At 35.4% G+C, this 20,796-nt stretch overlaps 1 protein-coding gene across 2 annotated transcripts in view; it reads left to right on the top strand.

The window, feature by feature from the left end:
* IL17RD (interleukin 17 receptor D) overlaps positions 1 to 17,821 on the top strand; it is a 73,544-nt gene extending 55,723 nt beyond the window's left edge. For both annotated transcript variants that reach the window (XM_076346307.1, XM_076346306.1), the window contains exons 4-13: positions 4,535 to 4,653; positions 5,109 to 5,229; positions 6,271 to 6,315; positions 6,414 to 6,565; positions 7,371 to 7,436; positions 7,997 to 8,051; positions 8,998 to 9,108; positions 11,427 to 11,611; positions 14,272 to 15,211; positions 17,498 to 17,821. In XM_076346307.1, coding sequence (XP_076202422.1) covers positions 4,606 to 4,653; positions 5,109 to 5,229; positions 6,271 to 6,315; positions 6,414 to 6,565; positions 7,371 to 7,436; positions 7,997 to 8,051; positions 8,998 to 9,108; positions 11,427 to 11,611; positions 14,272 to 15,211; positions 17,498 to 17,613 — 1,839 coding nt within the window. In that variant the 5' untranslated portion in view covers positions 4,535 to 4,605 and the 3' untranslated portion in view covers positions 17,614 to 17,821. The remainder of the gene's footprint in view (positions 1 to 4,534; positions 4,654 to 5,108; positions 5,230 to 6,270; positions 6,316 to 6,413; positions 6,566 to 7,370; positions 7,437 to 7,996; positions 8,052 to 8,997; positions 9,109 to 11,426; positions 11,612 to 14,271; positions 15,212 to 17,497) is intronic.
* The last annotated feature ends 2,975 nt before the right edge of the window (positions 17,822 to 20,796 follow it).

Raw genomic sequence — 20,796 nt, 5'->3', positions numbered from 1 at the left:
CTGCTTAAGAAAGAATGAAGTTCTTAACAGCTTTGCAAAGCTGCTATTTTTAATAGCTCACTTGAAATATCCTTAAAACTAGGATGCTCTCTGCAGCCATACGCTGCTTTTTATTATTCCAGTTTGTTGAATTTTTCCTGTGCGATAGCCCTGATTTCGTTCTCTGCCCCAAGGCATTGGTGCATTTCAGTGGCATTGATTGAGCTTAATTGCCAATACACTTCAAGATTCTTTAGGATGCAGAATGTCTTACAGGTGGAAGATTGATATACAGTTTGTATGTCATAGCTATACAAACTTTAATGTGTTTCCTTGTCAGGTCTGGTCACTGAGAATGTTCCTCAATCACTTAAATGTCACTGGAAGTACCTTGTTGCCCAGTAGAGCAGTAATCTCCAAAGTGCGGGGTGCGCAAGGTGATCCACTGGGGCATGCGTAGAAAACTTTAGAACTTCTATTTACATATTTTTTAAATCTTGAAAAGAAAAACTAAGCTTTACTAATATTTAATATATGGTTTGACACTGGCACACTTAGTCGGTCTGTCAGACACTCATGTTCCACATGAGGTATCCTGAAGGAAGAGCGGGTGTTCTACAATGTGGAGGGGTTCACAGTGGTGCCCTCACTCTTTCATTTGCTTTCAGCATATTGTGATGTATTGCAGTGTATGTCTGCCAGGCAAAGTGGATTTGCTGATTATATTATCTAGTTTTAACTAAACTAATCATCATGATGAAATGGACAAGTGGCTTAAGATAATTGAAAATAATACTAATAATGTGAGCACATGTGAACAACCAGAAAATAGCAGAGCTGACAGTTCCCCTACTCCTAGTACAGGCTCTTCATCAGCCACGTTAGAAGGTAAACACAATGACTATCTAATCAGTTCTGATAAAAAGTTGGCCAAAATTGTCAAGACTATTTGAAATACAGATTTACACCTGCCATTGTTAATGATGTACCTTGCCCTAAGCATATAGTGTGCCTTGAGATATTAGCTAATACTGTGAAGCCATCACGATTGGCAAGACATTTGAAAACTAAGCATCCGGAACATGAAGACAAACCTCTATAATTTTTTCAGCAATGTTGGAAGCCATGCAGTACTCAAAGTATAACATTTCACTAAACTTAATGACAAATCTTTAGAAGCCTCTTCTTGTGAAATCTCTCTTCAGATTTCTTACTCAATAGTGAAAGACAAAAAGCCACATACTGCTGGGGAAACACTTGTTCTTCCTGCCACAGTAAAACTGGCTGAAATAATACAGGGAAATACTGGAATGAAAAAAAGTATTCCGGCGTAAGGTTACAGAGATAGCACCACACGTGAAATTCAGTCATTGCATCATTCATAGGGAAACTATTGCAGCAATGAAGTTGGAGCCAGAAATGCACAGGATGTCATCAGTGTGGTTAGTTTTATAAAAACAAGACATTTAAATAGTAGAATCTTTACAATACTTTGTAATGAGATGGGGAGTGACCATGAAAATATTTTGTGCCACACAGAGGTTCACTGGTTATCTTGTGGCAAACTGCTTAAGACTTGTCAGACTCAAATCTTTGAGTTAAGCATTCTTCTTTCACAAAAAGACGAGTGTTCCAAATTTGCTGACCTTTTCTGTGATGACAAGTGGCTGTCAGTAGTGTGCTACCTAGCAGACGTTTTAAAAAAAAAAAAAAAAAAAAACCAAACCAAAAACAAACCACAAACCGAAACCACACTTAATGTGTCTCTTCAAGGTAAAAGTGACATTTTAACAAGGAGTGAGAAGGTAACTGCTTTTCAAAAGAAACTCATGCTATGGAAAGAGCTTTTTGAAAATGGATGTTTGGAAATGTTTCCTTTGTTATGTGATTTTGTTGCTGAAAACAATGCCAGCTTCTCAGCTATAGAAACTCTCATATTTTTACAGTTAAAAAATCAGGAAACACACTTTCCTAGTCTGTTTAAAAATCTTCTGAAGGCAGAGTTTCAGTGGGTTTTGAACCCATTTGTTAAAAATATAAAAACGCAACACATTCTGATTAGTTTGCAAGAACAACTGACATCAGGGAAAATAGAAATTTATTAGCCAAATTTTAAGAAAAACCTTTGCATAAGTAGAGGATGGAAGTGAAAAATGAGTATCATGATTTAGTAAATACAGCCGATGATGCACTTCCTCCATTTGGATCCATGTATCTTAGTGAGGTTGTTTTTTCAGCTCTGATAGCCATTAAAACCAAGTAACAAAATAAACTGAACTTAGAACCAGACCTTCAAATTGCCATATCACAAAGTGTTAAACCAAGATTTTAAAAAAATAATGAAGCATATTCAATCACATAGCTCTCACTCAAAAATACTATTATTAATATTTTTAAGTGGAAACAAAGTTTTTTTTGTATCATTAATAAAACTTATTTTTAAAATGGTTTTTAATCTTTATATCGTGCTTTTTAATTTTTTGTGTATATTTTATAATGTACATAAAATATTAGCACAGTAGTATATATGTATAATTTATAAATATACTGGGGGTTTGTGCTCAAAATTTTTTTTGTTGATAGGAATGCATGATCAACAAAATTTGGAGACCACTGCACTATAGTGCACTCTCTCTGTACCAACACCTGCTCACCATTTCTTTTTCTTCACACTAATTAAGGTCCTAAACAGAGTAACTTAATATAAACTCATTTTTTTCATCACCTGTGTTTAGCAAATGAAAGAGGTGGAGTTTCCTTCTTGAATGTTTTTAATACTTAATTAAAGAATTTTAACTGCAAAGGTGCTTTTCCATATCCATGAAATAATTAGAGTTAAGCACAATACAGTTTTCAAAATTAAAACAGAAATTTGTTTTTTTTGTGTTCTTTTTCTCGTACAGCAGTCTCAACTTGATATTTCATGGTTCATACTCCCTCAAAAAGCTTTTAAATCAGGTTTTTCTTACGATTTAGTAAGAGCTGGAAGTTCCCATTCATGTGGTAGGATTGCATCCTAAATGAGGAGATAGGGCTAATAATGCAAATGTGTATTTATTAATCTTGATATAAATTTTTTAGCCTAGACCTGCATTTATTAAATCAAACATTTTAGATAAGAAAAATTGTCTTTTTTTTGTGGCCTCTCAGTATTAAATCATGCTTTCATAATTTTTTTAATTAAAAATAATGATTAATTTCTGGGATTTAAAAGAGTATATGAAAATTACACTTAATTCTGCAAAACTGTGCAGCTGAAAGCATTAGGTAATCTTCAGCTGCAGACTGGATGAATCAAATCTTTATGGGAAACAAAGCTTGGTGTTCTTTCTTGTAATGATCAGAGGTTAATCCTTTGGAAAGCGTGAGGACAGAACTGCCGTTGAAACATCTCCGGTAACACGGAGACTTTACACTTTCTCTTTCATGGTCTTCATGTAAGCACAAATAGTGCTTTTGTTCCATGGAATATTAAGAACACATTGGGCAACTCATGGTCTTCATCTTCTACAAGATTATAAAACATTTAAAAAAAAAAAACAAAAACAAAACACAAAACCATGAAAACTAGTGAAACAGAGGAGGTCCATGGAAAATCATGCATTTGGGATTTTTTTTTAATTTGACAAGCATAGCATAAACTCAGATTAATCCTTTTTGATTTATGTAGCATTTAGCTTACAATGGCTGTGGCTGTGTCTTTGATAAACATGTATTCTGCCATATGTAATGCTCTTGAAAATAGATAATTAGATGAAGTAGTGGTAGTTAGTCTTGAAGAACTATGCAGTGACTTTGATATTTGAGCCACAAAACTATCACAAGGTAACACTCTGGCATTGTCCTGTGATGTTTGCATCACCGTGACTCAGTTTAGTCATGTAACGAAGTGATTCCACGATGAGAAAATTACAAAGAAATGTAAAGACACTATGCAGAGAGTTAGTTGTGTTAGAGTAACTTGGGGGAAAAAAAAAAAAAGAGTGTAGTTTTGGCATCAGTTATAAATAACTGGAAGTATTCACTCAGTGGAATAAATTCCATTCCATTTAAGTCAAGTTTTCTGTTATCCCATACTATACTAGAACTAAAGAAGTTGTAACAACCACTACCGCTTTAATCTGGTAGTCTCAGAAATGATAGGAAGATGTTATAAAGGAGTATTTCTATAATTTGCTAGCAAAATGTTACATTTCATTGCTAATAATGGAAATGTGAAGTTACTAGGAAGTATTTCTGAGGGTGATGAAGGTAACAATAACTTATATTGCAGTGATAATTTGGAAACCCCAGCTGAGATGTGGGCCCCTATGGTCTAAGCATTATATGAGTATGTAGTAATTGTAGCCTTTGCCAAAGATTGAGTTCTAAATAGGCAAGATAGAAAATGCGGGAAGAACTGACATACAACAACAGGTATTAAAACACAAACATATGTCATATGAATGGTAAGTTTTATTTTTAAAGACAAATGAAATAAATTCAAATTACATAAAGTACCACATTATGCATTTTGAAATATTAGTCTTCTATTTAAATGCCCTGCTGTTTGCAGGGATTGAATACCTGAAAGGATTTCGAGTAATACTTGAGGAGTTAAAATCAGAGGGAAGACAATGCCAGCAGATGGTTTTAAAAGATCCAAAGCAGCTCAGCCCCAGTTTTAAACGAACAGTAAGTGCTTTGTTTCAAGAAAAGTTTCACTGTTCCTTGATTGTGTGAGTGGTCTTGAAAGTGTTTATATGCTGCATATAAATATAAATATATCTCTGTCCAAATATATACACAATGTGCTGTTTACTAGGATGCAGGTTGCTTCCTAAAAGTATTATTCTTTAAACTAACGATAGTTATTGATCTAGAGACAGATCTATTCGCCTTCTATAGAAGCTTTCCTGAAGCTGGAAACTGTCATTTGGGTGACTCTGGAGTACAGGTGCACGTCTGTAATAGTCCATATCCAACTCTGTATTGAGATTCCTCAAGTCAATGTGTAATGGAGGGGTACATAAAGGATTCTTAATGTATTAATTTCTGCTTATGTTTGCAAAACTGTGGGCCTGTTTTGAAAGATACTTTTAGTTATAATCGTTTGTTTTAAAATACATTGCAATCTTGTCTTTTTGTAGGGAATGGAATCCCAGCCCTTTGTAAATCTGAAGTTTGAAACAGATTACTTTGTAAAGATTGTTCCTTTTCCTTCCATTAAAAATGAAAGTAATTATCACCCGTTTTTCTTCCGAACTAGACGTAAGTATTGCATACAATATAGTATTGCATATCATCTCTTCACCAATGGGTGCCTCCCCTCCCCCTGGCTTTTTAGTTTTTCCAACAAAGGAATGTAGTTGATGATGATGTTAGATGAGTCTGGGTTAAGATAGTTACTGACATAGTCTTTGAAGGAAGTTCTGGGTGTTAAGTGGAAAGAATTTGGATGCCACAGATAAATCTGTGGTGTATGATAATACATGTTAGGCAACAACTGGAAGAAAAGTCTCAGGTAGGCCTGAGATTATCCCAGGTTTGCCTATAGCAGGATTAGTCCCATGGTTCTCAGGAACATTTGACTGATGAAGATGGTTTGCTCCTCTTCCTCTCCGGGCATTGTGAAGAAGCTCAGGCTGTTTTTGTTTTTGACATCACAGTTTCAAAAACAGATATCTAGAGATAGATACAGATGAGTACATATAAAATTAGATAGCAACAAATCAAGTTGAATTTCTCAAAATTACTTAGCAATTCTCATTGGAGTTAGAGAGAAGAAACTTGAATAAGCTTTCCTCAGTGCTTAAATAATATGATGAGAAACTGCAAGTACCCTTTGGGGTGAAATGTTGATATTTGTCCTACTTAGGGTTTTTTTTCCCCCCTATAAAACTTTCTTAAAATATTTTCAAGTCTGTCTGTTGATGCAGACCACAGTAACATTTGTCTTTGTAATAGTGCTCAGCATACTTACTTACTCTGAGTAAATGTATTTAAGGCTAGTTCCAACTTCCTCTCCTGCTGTGCTGTGCCTGGTGCTATCCCTTTTGTCTCATTAAGGAATGCTACTTTCAAATTAATGAACCTGTGTTTTCTCATATAAAGATGAGAAGGGACTTGAAATCATAACGAAGAAGCTAAATTTGCAAAATATATTGATTCCAGGCATATTAGAGACTGGGAAAGAAATGGGGGTATTGTCTTCAAAACGTGGACTCCCTTCTTTTGCCCTCGTTCTTTTTCTATTTAAGTAGCATAGCATTTTGGTAATGTATCATTAATAATTTTTGTGTGTATTTGTAGCATGTGAATTGTTGCTACAGCCAGAAAACCTCGTCTGCAAACCTTGTAAGTAAAATGTAATACTTTCTGTATATTCATCTTACAAAAAGTTACTGTACTTGAAGAGTCACTTTTTTCCAATTCATGAATATCTTCTCTGACAGACTGGAAGCCAAGGAATCTGAACGTTACCCAGCAGGGTTTTAACATGCAAGTGTCCTTTGATCATGCACCTCACAACTTTGGGTTTAGATATTACTTTCTTCACTACAAGCTTAAGCATGAAGGGCCATTTAAGCAAAAGACCTGCAAACAGGTATGTTGCTGAGTTTTGCAACTCTTAAAAGCACAAAACCTATTAATATTAGATGTTCTAAGGTTTTATAGAAATGTTAAAAACTTAATATAATATAGAACACTATCAGTTCTAAAATTTTTAAACTATTTGGTAATATTTATGTAAATAATAATTGTATTGTGATAGCACTCACCAGTCAAAACCAGGCTTGAGGGCTCCATTGGAGCTGGATAGTGTAAGCACATGGGAAGAGACTGTTCTCTCTCTTGAAGACCCTACAACTAATTAGTACTTCAAACTGCAGGTTTTTTGTTTGTTATACATATTATTTCCTACTTTTTTTATTTCACCTTTGCACCAAATTTGACCACTTTATAGATTACCCATCTGAGATGGTATCACAAGATAGCTCTCATTTTAGCATGTGCATGGAATTAGGCACTCTGTGATTTTGTACAGCTGTGTGCCTAAGTCATCTTATGGGAGCTGCAATTTGCTGTATTATTTTCTTTAACTTTGGTTAATATTTAATGGCAAGTTTGTTCTCACTGGTCAACGTTTCATCCTAAGTCTCTGAAAGGTAGGGAGCTTCAGGGCATAATATAGATTTTATGTATTAGACCAAACTTTTAAGAGTTTTTTTGGTAATTAATCATATTTAGTTCTGCAGGCAGAGGATTGTAGTCCTTGCATATTTGAATGGAGAGACAGTTTTGCTGGTGTCTTAATACAGGAGGGCACTGTATATTTCTAAATCAATGCAAATGTACTTTTTTATTAGGTTTTAAAAGTATGTGAATGGCTTTCTCTTTCTTTGGTTTAGGAGCAAAACACAGATACTACAAGTTGTATTCTTCAGAATGTATCTCCAGGGGATTATATAATTGAGGTAATATTTATAGTCATTTGTGCAACAGCTAAATGAGTATGTTAATGGAGAAATTAACTGAAGTTAAAGTATTTTAAGTCACACTCTGGTAAAACTGGACTTCAGGCATCCCTACTGAAGTACCTTGGGCAAGTAAAGGTTTTTAGAGAGACTGTTCTTGACCTTTCTGTAGCTTTGCTTCCCTGAGTGCATAGCAGTTTTATCTGTGCCTTTGAGTAAAGTTGTGGGCCTGCATAATTCTTGGACTTTGATTTTTTTTTTTTTTTTTTTTTAATTGGAATTCTGTAGTTTGGTCAATTTTTACTATACTTAAAAGCTGTGTATTTCCCTTGATGATGACAGTATGAACTCTGAAAGTTAATATTAGAACATTAAACTATGTACCAACAAAGACAAATGATTTCACTACTTAATACTTTGTGGTGCTCTTTAATTTTAACTTTCTGAACAGCAAGTTTCTTCACATGTGGTCATGAAAGCTGTTATAGTTGTTTACGTATTGCAGAAAATAAATAAAATTGAATTTCCACAAAATAAAATTCAACTTTTACTTTTCAAAGCTGGTTGATGACACTAATACAACAAGGAAAACAATGCACTATGCACTAAAACCAGGTATGAATTTTGTTTTTTAAACAGTATACAGTACTTACCTTATTAATTTAGATTCAGTTTTAATTATGTTGGAGATAAATCTCGATTTGACCTGTGTCTGTTTGCCATAATCAAGACTACTGAGGCAATTGTGCTGTGATTTTTTTGACCTAATGAAAAAAGAGTAGACATGCACACTTGTACATACACATCTGCATCTCTGTACATTTATATTTAGTACAGTTTATATCAATATATCATTGGAAATCTTTGTGGGAAAGTCACTTTTGTTGTATATATGGATATGAAGAATGATAGCCTGTATCTTAATTGCACACAACTGATGCATGCAGTAGCGTGGAAGTAATGTAATGAAACTGAGAGCAGCCTAAACATACTACCTGCCTGTGTACTTCAGCTCTGAAATCAAATCAAGCAGTCTGGAAAACCTGTCAGGTGAATGCTTAGCATGTCTATGTATCAGACCAGTTATTGAGAAGCTAAATAGGGATTTCAGAATGTAACTGCAGACACAAAACATAGCCACAGTTGAAGACAATGGGCAAAATGGACTGAATCCTAATGCACATTGCTAAAGGTAATCTATGCAGGAAGACAGTTCTTTCTAAGTGGCTAGTTCAGCACCCTGGAACAAAAATCTGTCAGGTCCAAATAACAATTGCGTATCTTATCAAAACTACACTTCATGTAAAGTTCTTCTCATGGGGGGAGGATGAGTTGGCATGCAGCAGTTGTTGCTTATGTTAGTCACTCTAATGCTGTGGTGATGGGGACAGTCAGCATAAAACCCATTTAAAATGGAGCAGAACATGATGTTTGATTCTACTGTATATTTGAGAATTACCTGATAATAGCATACTGCAGCAGTTTTGCATTCCCAGTGTGAAGATTGATTAGATAATTATAGCTTATTTGCATATGGCTAATTCCGCTTTATTTTTCAAAGTACATTCTCCGTGGGCTGGACCAATAAGAGCTATTGCCATTACAGTCCCGTTAGTTGTCATTTCAGCATTTGCAACACTTTTCACAGTGATGTGCCGCAAGAAACAGCAAGGTAAGAGGGTTTATTCAATACAGAGTTCCATTTAAAGATGCACTTTTGCAACCAAAAAAGTCTTAACTGGTAGGTTTATTCCAGAAATACCTTTATCTGAAGAGCTCTCTTTTCTACTTCTCTCTCCTTCCTCCTCACAGCTTTTTTGTTTGTTGAAACTTGTAGCAAATTCTTAATCAGTGCTTGATGGTAATTTGTTGCCATAGAAAGTGTTGTATCACAAATCAAGACTTAACTGTTGTCATGGTTTAACCCCAGCTGGCAACTAAGCACCACCCAGCTGCTCGCTCACTCCCCCTGCAGCGGGATGGGGGAGAGAATCGGAAGGGTAAAAGTGAGAAAACTCGTGGGTTGAAATAAAGACAGGTTAATAGGTAAAGGAAAAGCCGCGCATGCAAGCAAAGCAAAATGAGGAATTCATTCACCACTTCCCATCGGCAGGCAGGTGTTCAGCCATCTCCAGGAAAGCAGGGCTCCATCACGCCTAATGGTGACTTGTGAAGACAAATGCCATCGCTCTGAACATCCCCCCCTTCCTCCTTCTTCCCCCAGCTTTATATGCTGAGCATGACGTCCTATGGTGTGGGATATCCCTTGGGTCAGTTGGGGTCAGCTGTCCCGGCTGTGTCCCCTCCCAGCTTCTTGTGCCCCCCCAGCCTGCTCGCTGGTGGGGTGGGGTGAAAAGCAGAAGAGGCCTTGACTCTGTGTCAGCACTGCTCAGCAGTAACTAAAACGTCCCTGTATTATCAACACTGTTTTCAGCACAAATCCAAAACAGAGCCTCATACGAGCTGCTATGAAGAAAATTAACTCTCTCCCAGCCAAAACCAGCACAACTGTAGAAAGGAGAGAACAAAATTGCTGTTGGGAAATATTTTTGGGTTCAGGTTTCTTTTTATTTGTGAAAGTACTACATGACCATGTAGAATACAAACAGATCTGTAAATTGGTACAATTTAAACATTCCCTTATTTCATTCAGAAATGTCTAATCCATATTTATTTTAAACCAGAAGGAAAGTAAAGCCACGTGATACCAATACAATTCTCGGCGCTGTCTGGAATACTGCCTGTATCCATTATTCCAGATTTGCTCACTTTCCTGGAAGTTGCCTTTACACTTCGTTCTAAGCCATCTTCCTAAATTTACTCTTTCTAAGACTTACTTGCAGATGTTTCTTTAAATTAGATTCCATCCTTCTTTGCTGACTTCCTTCTCCTCTGTGTCCAGGAGCTGGCAAGCCACGCCTGTTACATTGAGATGTTAAAAATCAGTTGGCATTTTTTTGTAGAATCTAGGAAATCATGTGGTTTCATGAATATGGAAAGAGATATTACTTCCCCAAACCTCACATATCTGTGTTATCCATCTAAATTTTGGCACTGAGGTATACTGCAAGTGCTATATGCCATCTGGGTTAAATCCTTTTACCTTCTGGTCTTCTGTAGCTATCCCTTTGCTCACAGCTAGCACAGTTCCAACAAAACAGACAAATCGCTAAGGATTTGTCTACAGAGAGAGTTGTTCCAGAATAGTTATTCCTGATGAATTGTTGTAAATTAAATCCCTAGATGGATATTTGTATTTTGAAATACTCATGCTTTATTCCAAATTAGCTTGATCAACTGCAGAACTAGATTAGATGTCTGGTGTAAGACCAGACTTTTATATTCCAGCATAAAAGTATCTATACAAGGAAAGAAACACTAATAGCTATTTTGATTTAAATTAATAATATCTTAATTCAAATTAATGTCCAAACGTGTGTGTGTGTATATACACCAGAGAGATACTGTATGATATTCTGAAGGGATCTGTGTTCCTGGAGTTAAATATTCTTACCTGGCTTGTGTTGTGTTTTGTTTTTTGGTTTTTGTTTGTTTGGTTGGTTTTTTTAAACGAGACTTTGTTATACAGGAAACTCTTGATGATGGTACATCTTTAAGGCTTACAATATTTGAACAGAGAGGTGAAGACTGTTGAAGCTGGATAGAGGTGAAACAACCTCATTCTATTTATAAAATAAACCTTTCTTAAGTTTTCTGAGTTGTACAGTAATAACTGCACATTTCATTTTCAAAGCGTGTTCCACATGTAGCAACTCATAAGCTGGATAAATAGAGCCTGTGCAACTTTTCTTTTTCAGGGTGGAAAGGAAAGAAATATCTTTTCAAATATAGATATTTGAAAAAATATCTATATCATTAGTAATATACTAATGCATATTACTGTGTGCATTAGTAATGAGCCTACAAAAGTTTAAAACAAAACAAAACCAAGCTGTATAGTGTGAACTCTCTTTCTCTCTTCCAATTTAGAAAATATATATTCCCATCTAGATGAGGAAAGCTCAGAATCTTCAGCATATGCTGCAGGTCTCCATGTGGAAAGACTTCGTCCCCGGCCAAAAGTGTTCATCTGCTATTCCAGTAAAGATTGCCAGAAACACGTTAATGTCATCCAATGCTTCGCTTATTTTCTTCAGGACTTTTGCGGCTGTGAGGTAAACTCAACATTTCTTCTGTAAACAGTTTCCTTAATTGAAACAGCACCCCCAAAACTTACAATAGTATGTGCTTGAAAATGAAGTATTTCAATCTGTCCTTTCCACAGAGATAATTTTCATTATTTTTTTAAATATTGGCTATATAAATTTTCTTTACTTAGGGAAAGGAACAGATCGTAGCCCATGTAAGGAAAAAAAAAAAAACCCACAACCCCAAAACAAAAAAACACCAGAATAGTGGAAAATGTGTACCGCATTGATTCCAGGACTTTAATTCAGCTGTGTTTAGCTTGTTTCATATTAACTGATTTTTCTGTTTAGTAGGTCTTGTATCTTTATAGTCAGCAGCCACAAAGAGGTATTGGTATCTACCTGATATACTTCAGTATTCCTAAAATACGTTTTATATTGTAATTTTAAAGTAGTTGATTCCATCAAAACTCCTACTCGTAGAGCAAAATCTAGTTAGGATTAATTGTTGACATTATGTATTTTTTATTGATTTTTATTTTTTTTTACTTCCCTTCCGTTAATGCTGTAAAATCAGCATGTCTGTCTTGTTTTTGATTTAAAGCTATGAGAAAGACATTCAAACTGTTACTTTGAACGACTAGGCTTAGAATCTCAAACTGCTTTCTAAAATACAATCAATATGTGGCCAGTCTTTCACTTTTCAACTGTAAAAAGGCAAGACAATTGTTAGTCTATTTTTGCTGCATTTTAATCCTGCCACAGCGATTGTAAATGTATGAACTGAAACTGTTTCTTCAACTGTACAGCAAGTCTGACGTCTAGTGGCCAAACGCAGTAACATAATCGATGCCTCATGCGTTTGGGGATGTTCACAATTTATTCATATGTTTAAAGTAGTTCAGGTAAGGTGTTTTATACATAACTTGAATCCCATTTTTAGAGATGTACTTTAGCCCTGCTACACCATACCTCTTCGGAATAGTGTTAAGGTGAGCTGTTACCACTATAACTATGTACCATGGAACATATGGTATTAGGTGTCATTTAAGATTTATATAACAAAATATTGATAGCATCTACATACAGAAATAATGTGTTATTATTAAAGCTGTGGAGCTTAGTATAAAAAGTGATGCTCAATGCATAACAGAACAGTTGCACAAGTATTTTTCATATGGAATTGGTATGTTTTCTCATAAAAGACAAAACTAGTGGCATTTAATAGCCATTTAAAATAATAACTTGACCATACTAAAAATCCTTTCTCACAGATAGGAGATCAGACAGTATTTTGAAGAACAGAGACAAAAGAAAAACTACTGCATTGTACCTTTATCAAAGTATCTCCCAAGCAGCTGTAAAATGACTTCTCTTCCCCATGCATAGAATAGGATAGATCATCTAATCCAACTGTCTGACCATTTCAGGCATGATGACTTTCTTCCTGTAGCTGATTGTGGTAACAGTTTTCATGAGTCCTTGTGTTCTACGCATTCATCTACTCTCTGTCTTCTGACATGGCAAAGTTTTCCGCTCTTTATGGGTGATATAGCAGAGCAAAAATACTTCGTTCTCTGGAAAAATGCTTGAGAGAAGACTCTATAAATGGTTTTGATGTGTGTCTATTATGAAAGTTTTCTGCATCTATTTTTTTCTGTTATTCTACTGCTCATTCTTTCTTTCATGAGATAAAGCATTGTGTTCTTCATCTTGGAGTACACAGGCATTTCAGACCATGTAGAATGTTCAGAAAATTTGACAAAGTACAAAATAAGAGAACTGTTATGATAAAATTTTCAGAGCTTTCTTATCAGAGATAAGCTGCTGCTGTTTTGCATCCTAACTGGAAGGACTTGATGTTATAGGCACTTGTTATGTTTGTATCTGGAGATGAAAATTCTTGGCATCAGACTTCATTAATATGCAAAAGATGATAAATGAATATGGATTTCCATTACATTCAGCACATTAGGGACCCAAATACACAACAGTTAAATTTTTTGAGGCAGGCACAATACATTTGATGATATCTAATTTGAACAGATAAGTAAATAGTAATTTACTTGGTCCAGCCACATTTTCTATGTTCTTTTTGTTACCTGAGAAATATTGCTATGTACCAAATCCATAGTGGTTTTATTTTTTAGGGGAACTCCCCAGTTAACATTTAGATACTTGGCTTTGCACTGTTACTTGTTGATTCCATAAATTTATACGTAACACAGATATAATTAGGTATGTTTTTCTTTAAATAATAAATAAGCAGCAAAATGGGTTCATATAGTAACTTGCATTCTTGTTTTTAAAAAACAAAAAGTCTGGAAGGTTTCCCTTTTTACCTTACCAATTCACCCACTTCCTTAGCCCAGTGAAATATTCAGCCCGCAAGCCAAGTTTAGAATGAATGTGAGGCCTTGCTTATTTTGGTGAATAACTACTGACATAGTTAGTATCACTGATTCCAGTTTGTCCACTATCAATGCTATGTTAGTTAATACTTATTTCTCTTTTAAAACAGCTTGTGTTTGCATCAGGGACCAAGCTATAGTTAAACTCATAATTAATTCTCAACTGTCGGATAAATACAAGCTGACTCACTGAGTATAACTAATTTAAATTTTATTAGCAAATCTGTCTAATAATCTAATGATGAATATCAACTAGAATGTTCTGTTCTTTTCCAGGTGGCTCTAGATCTGTGGGAAGATCTAAAAATTTGTAAAGAAGGTCAGAAAGAGTGGCTTATTAAAAAAATAAATGAGTCCCAGTTTATCATCATTGTGTGTTCCAAGGGAATGAAGTACTTCGTTGAAAAAAAGAACTGGAAACACAGAGGGGTAACCAAAGATGCAGGAAAAGGAGAACTCTTTCTGTTTGCTGTGTTGACTGTTGCAGAGAAGCTTCGTCAAGCAAAGCAGAATTCAGATGACCTCTGCAAGTTTATTGCAGTCTACTTTGATTACTCCTGTGAAGGAGACATCCCTGGTATTCTGGATCTAAGTACAAAATACAAACTCATGGACAATCTCCCTCAGCTGTATTCACATTTACACTCCAGAGATCTTAGTGTACAGGATTCAGAGGTGTTTCCTGTTAACATTAGTAAAAGGAATTATTTCAGGAGCAAATCTGGGAGGTCTCTTTATGTTGCCATTTGCAATATGCATCAGTTCATTGATCAGGAACCAGATTGGTTTGAGAAACAATTTATTCCCTTCCCTCCACCTTCTTTACGTTACTCAGAGCCTGTCATGGAAAAATTTGATTCAGGTTTGGTTTTAAATGACTTAGTGAATAAACAGGTGATGGATGGCGATTTTTACCTGAAAACAGATGTAAATATTATTTCAGCTGGGAATTCAGATTCTCACTGCATAATTCAGCACTTAAACCTTGGAGAAGATATAGAAACTCAGGACATTCAAGGTGGTGGCAGCTCTGTTCTTCAGCCATTGTTACATGTTGTTAAAGCTTCAAATCTTAAAGATACGCCTCGAGATTCTGGAATCTATGATTCATCTGTTCCTTCATCTGAATTATCTTTACCTTTAATGGAAGGACTATTGACAGACCAAATTGAAACATCTTCCATTACGGGAAGTGTTTCTTCATCATCAGGGTTAGGTAAGATACAGCAGTGTTTTAAAAATGATATTCAGTTATTGTGAGCATATTTCTACCATCTCAGAATACTTAAGATAATAGGTGAGGAGCCATATAGAAGGCTGCAGAGGAATGTAAGCATTTTATAAAGATGGTAAAAAAAATAGGTTTCAGTAACTTCAGAAAAATCAATCTTTTCCTTAACTTGGGGGGGGGGGGATCCTTAGCTAAGTAAGATTTCATTAAAATTCTATTAATAAGTCACTTCTCATTAATTGACCTGTTATTGGAGAGACTGCTTCTTTGTTCCAGGGACTCCTTGGCAGCTGGGATACTCAGCTGACAGCTGTGTGGTTTAATCAAGAGGGTGATATGGTGAAGCATTCTTGCAGAATGGCCATAAATCTAAAACTGACACCGCATTTTGCTCCAGCGCATACTAGAACCTTTAGGGATATAGTCTGTACTGTGGTTAACTCACATTTCAGAATGACGTTAGGCTTCTTATTGGATATGGGGCTGGGAGGAATGAACAAACAGGTTTCAGTGGAGGAATTTAAATGCTTGGAAGACACTCTCCAAAATGGATACCCAGCTTAGATGCCTACAGTTAGAAGGTGTAAATACTGCCTCAGGCTATAGAAAAAGCTGATCTGACCTTACTAGTTACAGTACATTGAACTGGCATCACAACTACATCAGTGTGGAATGTTCCAGCTATTGTATTCATAGGATAAAACTGCTGTTCACTGAGATTTTCCTTAAGCAGCTACAACAGGTGAATATTGCATTTTGATGGTGGTATGCTGTTCTGCTTTCTTGAATGAGTGTTAACAGTGAGCTAATTTGTTAGACTTTTATTTTGGCTAAATGGATTTTTTTTTTTTTATTCAGATAATTCATAAGTAATGTTTGATGCCAGAATTATCTTGGGGGGAGAGAATACAGATGTTGATTTACAGATACAGTATCTATATCTATAGGCTAGATAGTCTATAGGACAAAATAACTAAAACCTGAACACTTTTCAGGTGGAAAAAATAGAGATTTACTGATTTAATTGCATAAGCCACCAATACTCTGTTATTGTTTCAAAATTAGTATTATATTCTTTAATTTCCTGCCATCTTCTAACATAGCCTTTTCTCACATTTGTGGGAAAAATCACCAATGATATCTGTAAAGGTTCTAGTGTTGGATGAAAGTAAGATGCTAGTTTAAAATTTATGGCCTCTCTGTAAGAATGCTTTACCAGTATTCCCCTCCTGATTCCATCACAGAGCTGTCAGCTGGGTATCCCAGCTGCCAAGGAGTCACTGGAAGAAAGAGGCAGTCTTTCCAGTAATTAATTCTCAAGTCACATACCTACTTGTTAACATGTTTCAGCTATAGAGGTTAAACATTACAGCACTAGCTGGTAGAGTTGGATCTTAACACTGATGTTCCAACACCTGAAGAAACCACGATAACTTCTGCCACTTTCCCATTCACTGTCCCTGTCCAAAAGCACCACCCTGACCAACTCTCTCTCAAACCTCCCCTCGCCCAAACCACAGTCCTAATTAGGTACAGGGTACAAAGGAGACAGTGTCTAGAACTGAGCATCGTCTGCCTATTAGAGTGCAATCCATTAAATCTTTTTACTGTTCCAGACGTACAAAATATTTATAGCCCTATTATTTATACGCCTAATAATGAGAGGAGTAGATAGAATTTTTTACCTTTTATTCTTGTTCTAAGAGTTGGAGATGTCTGAATTATTACTCTGAATTCACAGTACCATTTCTGTTCTGGCTACCTATTTTTTATCCATTACTTGGTCAGAACAGAAGTGAATAGCTCTGTCATTTAGCATCTCAAGGCAGATCTTTCCTTTCTTCTTTAAAGGACAGTTTGATTTAATCTTTGGAATTACAATCATGTCACATAATTTGTAATACTTTCTATCTTTCAGTGCTGTTCATGTGCAGACTACTGATCTGCAAAGAAAAGATTCTCAAAGAGATCATCATATTGGGCATCATCAACTGAAGTTCAAATCAGTTTAATTTTTAGGAAGTACCAAAAACCAAACCTTTACTAGGTCCATTCACTAATAAGGTCTTCTCTAAGAAGCCCTGCCTGGGGAGAAAATGTGTATTAATTCTTTAGATAAGGAGTTACTGAGTATAGTAGTTCAGCCTCATGAATGTATGGCATTATGATCCAGAGGGTTTTCATAAGTTTTCTTCGCATTGTTTCTAAAATATTGACCAAATACAAAACCAATGTTTCAATTAATGAACCTCACTTTTTTTCCTTTTATAGGGGAAGAAGAACCTCCTGTAATCACTGCTACAAAATACTTAGTGCCTGGAATATGTAAAGCAGAACTTCATTGCCATATCCATGCTGACGAACTGCAGGCAATTGCTCCTTTATAATACATTACAACATTGTTATGCATTGCCACTTTATCAACAGCCTCTGTTTGTGCTTTAACTACCACGCTGTCTCAGCACTAAATCTACTTGAAGGAACAAATACTCCCTGAAGAAGATCTGTTATTCCTAAGGGATTTTTTTTTATGGCCAGTAAACCTGAATCTGTTGGTCTTTTTATATAGTCTTTCATGATTTGAAAAATGCAGCATGGAAAAATAGATGAGAACACATTTCAGAATTACTCCTATTACTAATTTAAATGTCATGATATTACACTGTTTACAGATGCTGTAATCAAAATTGACTTTTTTTTGCAACTGGGTATAAAATAGCTTGGGAACATTAAGTCTTAGTAAATTTTGTAGTCCAGCCTTTAGTTTTAAGTGCTGACGTACTTGATGGCAGGAGTGTTGTAGTGAATGAGAGCAGGATTTTTTTCAGAAGCAAAATAAAATGCCAAAGGTGAGATAAAAAAATTCTCCATCAGAAGAAACCATTTTCTTTTAGAAATGTTTGAGCTCCTTTCCACCAGTCTCCTCTCTTTCCCAAATGTTAATGTGTCTCAGTATTTAATTTCAGATAAGTGCGCATATCTCTATGATTCTCCTCTCTCTTCCCCATAATCTGGCTATGACGACTCACGAATAATACCATACTGAGTCTGAAGTATCACTTTTATGATAGACAAAAATACAGATCCTGCATATACTGAGTGATATGTTTTCTATTTTCTTCCTGGAAGGGCTAATATAAAGAATACTTTAAAGAGATGGGGGAAGGAAGACCAAATTTTTTATTTAAGACATCATTCTGGACTTGTTCAGCCATGAGATGAGTATGCTTTATGGGGGATCTCATATTATCCTTCAAGGACATGCTGCTACAAAATCACCTGGGGTAAAACAAGTTAAGAGAAGCAGTTAACAGGCATGAATACTTCGCTTTGTTTTGAGCCGTTAAGTAAACAAAAGCCTATGAGTTATTTTGCAGTTATTTTTCACAGTACTTGTCATTACTTAGTGATTAAGATAGTATAATATTACTAGTGTTATATTAACAAAAAATGCTGAAACTGCAACTGGACATGTTTATCTAAAGACACAGAGCATGCATGTCCTTTCTTTTGCAGTGACCAGGTAGGTGTACCATCATCCAAAATATCCCTGCTGTTTCCAAAGCGCAACTTCTCATAAGTAAAACCCATCTGTGTAACTGCAATTCTAGGCACTGTTACATTAAGCGTGATAACAGCAAATAGTGAAGGGCACCTTATCAATGTGCCTTTGCTAATTTTGCTCATGGAGTCAGATTCTGTCTCATTTAACCTGTCTTCATGTTCCACTAACAGGAGGTTACTTTAGGAATACATCAAGGGAGAACTCAAGCACCTCAAATATTCTCTCAATTTTGATAGATGAGAATTAGACATTGCTAATTGTTACATTGTGTTTTCCATTTTAATAGCATGAGCTAGAACTATTAAACCAGTGATGATTTGGCTAACTGAGTAGCTTTAAAGCTCTTGGGGTTTTTCTTGCATCAGTTTATATTTAATCATTTGAATTTCCAAACAAAAAACTTTCAAAATTGTTGTCACAGATGGAGTAAGAAAGTGCTGTAACAATTATTTGAACATAACCATCAATGGCAGAACTCCGACATGCTTTGCAATTGTAATATGGAATTCTGTGATCAGCTAGATGTATGTGTCAGATTTGGAGGGCCTTGTCCATTAATGTAATGTTCCTTACTCTTCCTATTTTCTGATTTGAAAGAACACTAACTGGAAAACCTCAAACTTGCAATACCCAAGTAAGTTTTAGGTAGTTTTAAGTACATAGTGAAACATCTGCACCTTCAATGATGTTGGGTTTTTATGCTGTGCCTTTGGCTGTACTGAAAGCAAAATTCTTCATGTTTTCCCATTCTTTGAAGTTGAAAAATCCAGCTGTGAAGGATCTTGATTCTGTGCAATTCTTGCCATTTTACTAGAGGAAGAGTTTGGATTGATGAGACATGGGCAGAAAGATTACAAAATTTGTGTGCTGAAGAGCTGCTGTGCATAGAAATGCCAAAGCTGCAAAACATGAGGAGGCGGCAATTTCTTACCAGTTAGCTGGTGAAGGTAATGCTGCTTTCCTCTGTGGAAAGTCCCAGCTCATATACTGTTATTTTACGCTAGACTAGAGGTTGGTAAGATTTCCTGGTTCCGTTAAATTCAGTAGCAGAATTGGTGTTACTTAACGGAATTTGGATTTCATTTTGAGCTCTAAGCTCAGTTTTGAAAACGGACGAACGCAGTTGCACAAAGAATCACTTGTCATTAATGATTTTATTTTTATGTCTTCAAAATTTGCTGTACAATCCTGCAAATCTTATTTTTTTAATTATAAAAGGTCTATGCAGATGCCAATCAAATCTGTTGGGGGAGAGGGGGAAGAAAAGAAAAGAATTCCTTCTTGGCATAAGGTGGAAACAGCATATTATATTTCCTCAGAAGACAGAGAATATAACTAATTGAAAATTTAGAGTAGGACAAGCCCACACTTAAAATACACAAAATTGAGAAAACTAATACTTAATCTGATTTAGCATAGTTTTTTTACAAAGCCACAGTGCTTTAAAAAATTAGAAAAATAATGTGTATATTGAGATGCTGGAAGGACATAGTACTGAATTTGCAAGAATTCTCTATTTTCCCTCCAATGAGAATAACAGCAAAAATCCTTGTAAAAAAATATTTTAAAACACAAATATGTTAATACACATATTAGAGGTTAGCTTGCTACTATTTTCAAGTATTAGTAAACTCTAAACAGAATGTTAACAGTGAAAGGATCTCTAATTTCTACTAGATTCAAGTGTGTGGACATTGTTTGGATGTTTTAAAATGTATTTTCTGGGAGAGTGGAAAAAACATTGGAAAGCTGAAGGTTCAAGATATGGCAGTGTTCAACATTTTGAATGATAAGTATAGTTGTTGCCATAATTTGTACCTGTACATAAACACATTAACTGTTGAAAATAGACTGCAGCTGACCTTTGCAGAAATAAAATTTTTATGATACTATAATTTAGAAGTTAAGTATCAAAATAAAACATTTTTGCTCAGTTTCTTACATTGGGCTTTTCTTAGTAGTATAAGAAGACTTGGCTTAAGAGTCCAATTGTTTTATCCAAAAC

Source organism: Aptenodytes patagonicus, chromosome 8 (assembly GCF_965638725.1).
Source record: "Aptenodytes patagonicus chromosome 8, bAptPat1.pri.cur, whole genome shotgun sequence".
In the NCBI taxonomy this organism is placed as follows: domain Eukaryota; kingdom Metazoa; phylum Chordata; class Aves; order Sphenisciformes; family Spheniscidae; genus Aptenodytes; species Aptenodytes patagonicus.
The sequence above is the reverse complement of the archived record's forward strand: the minus strand, read 5'-3'. Positions and strand labels throughout refer to the sequence as shown.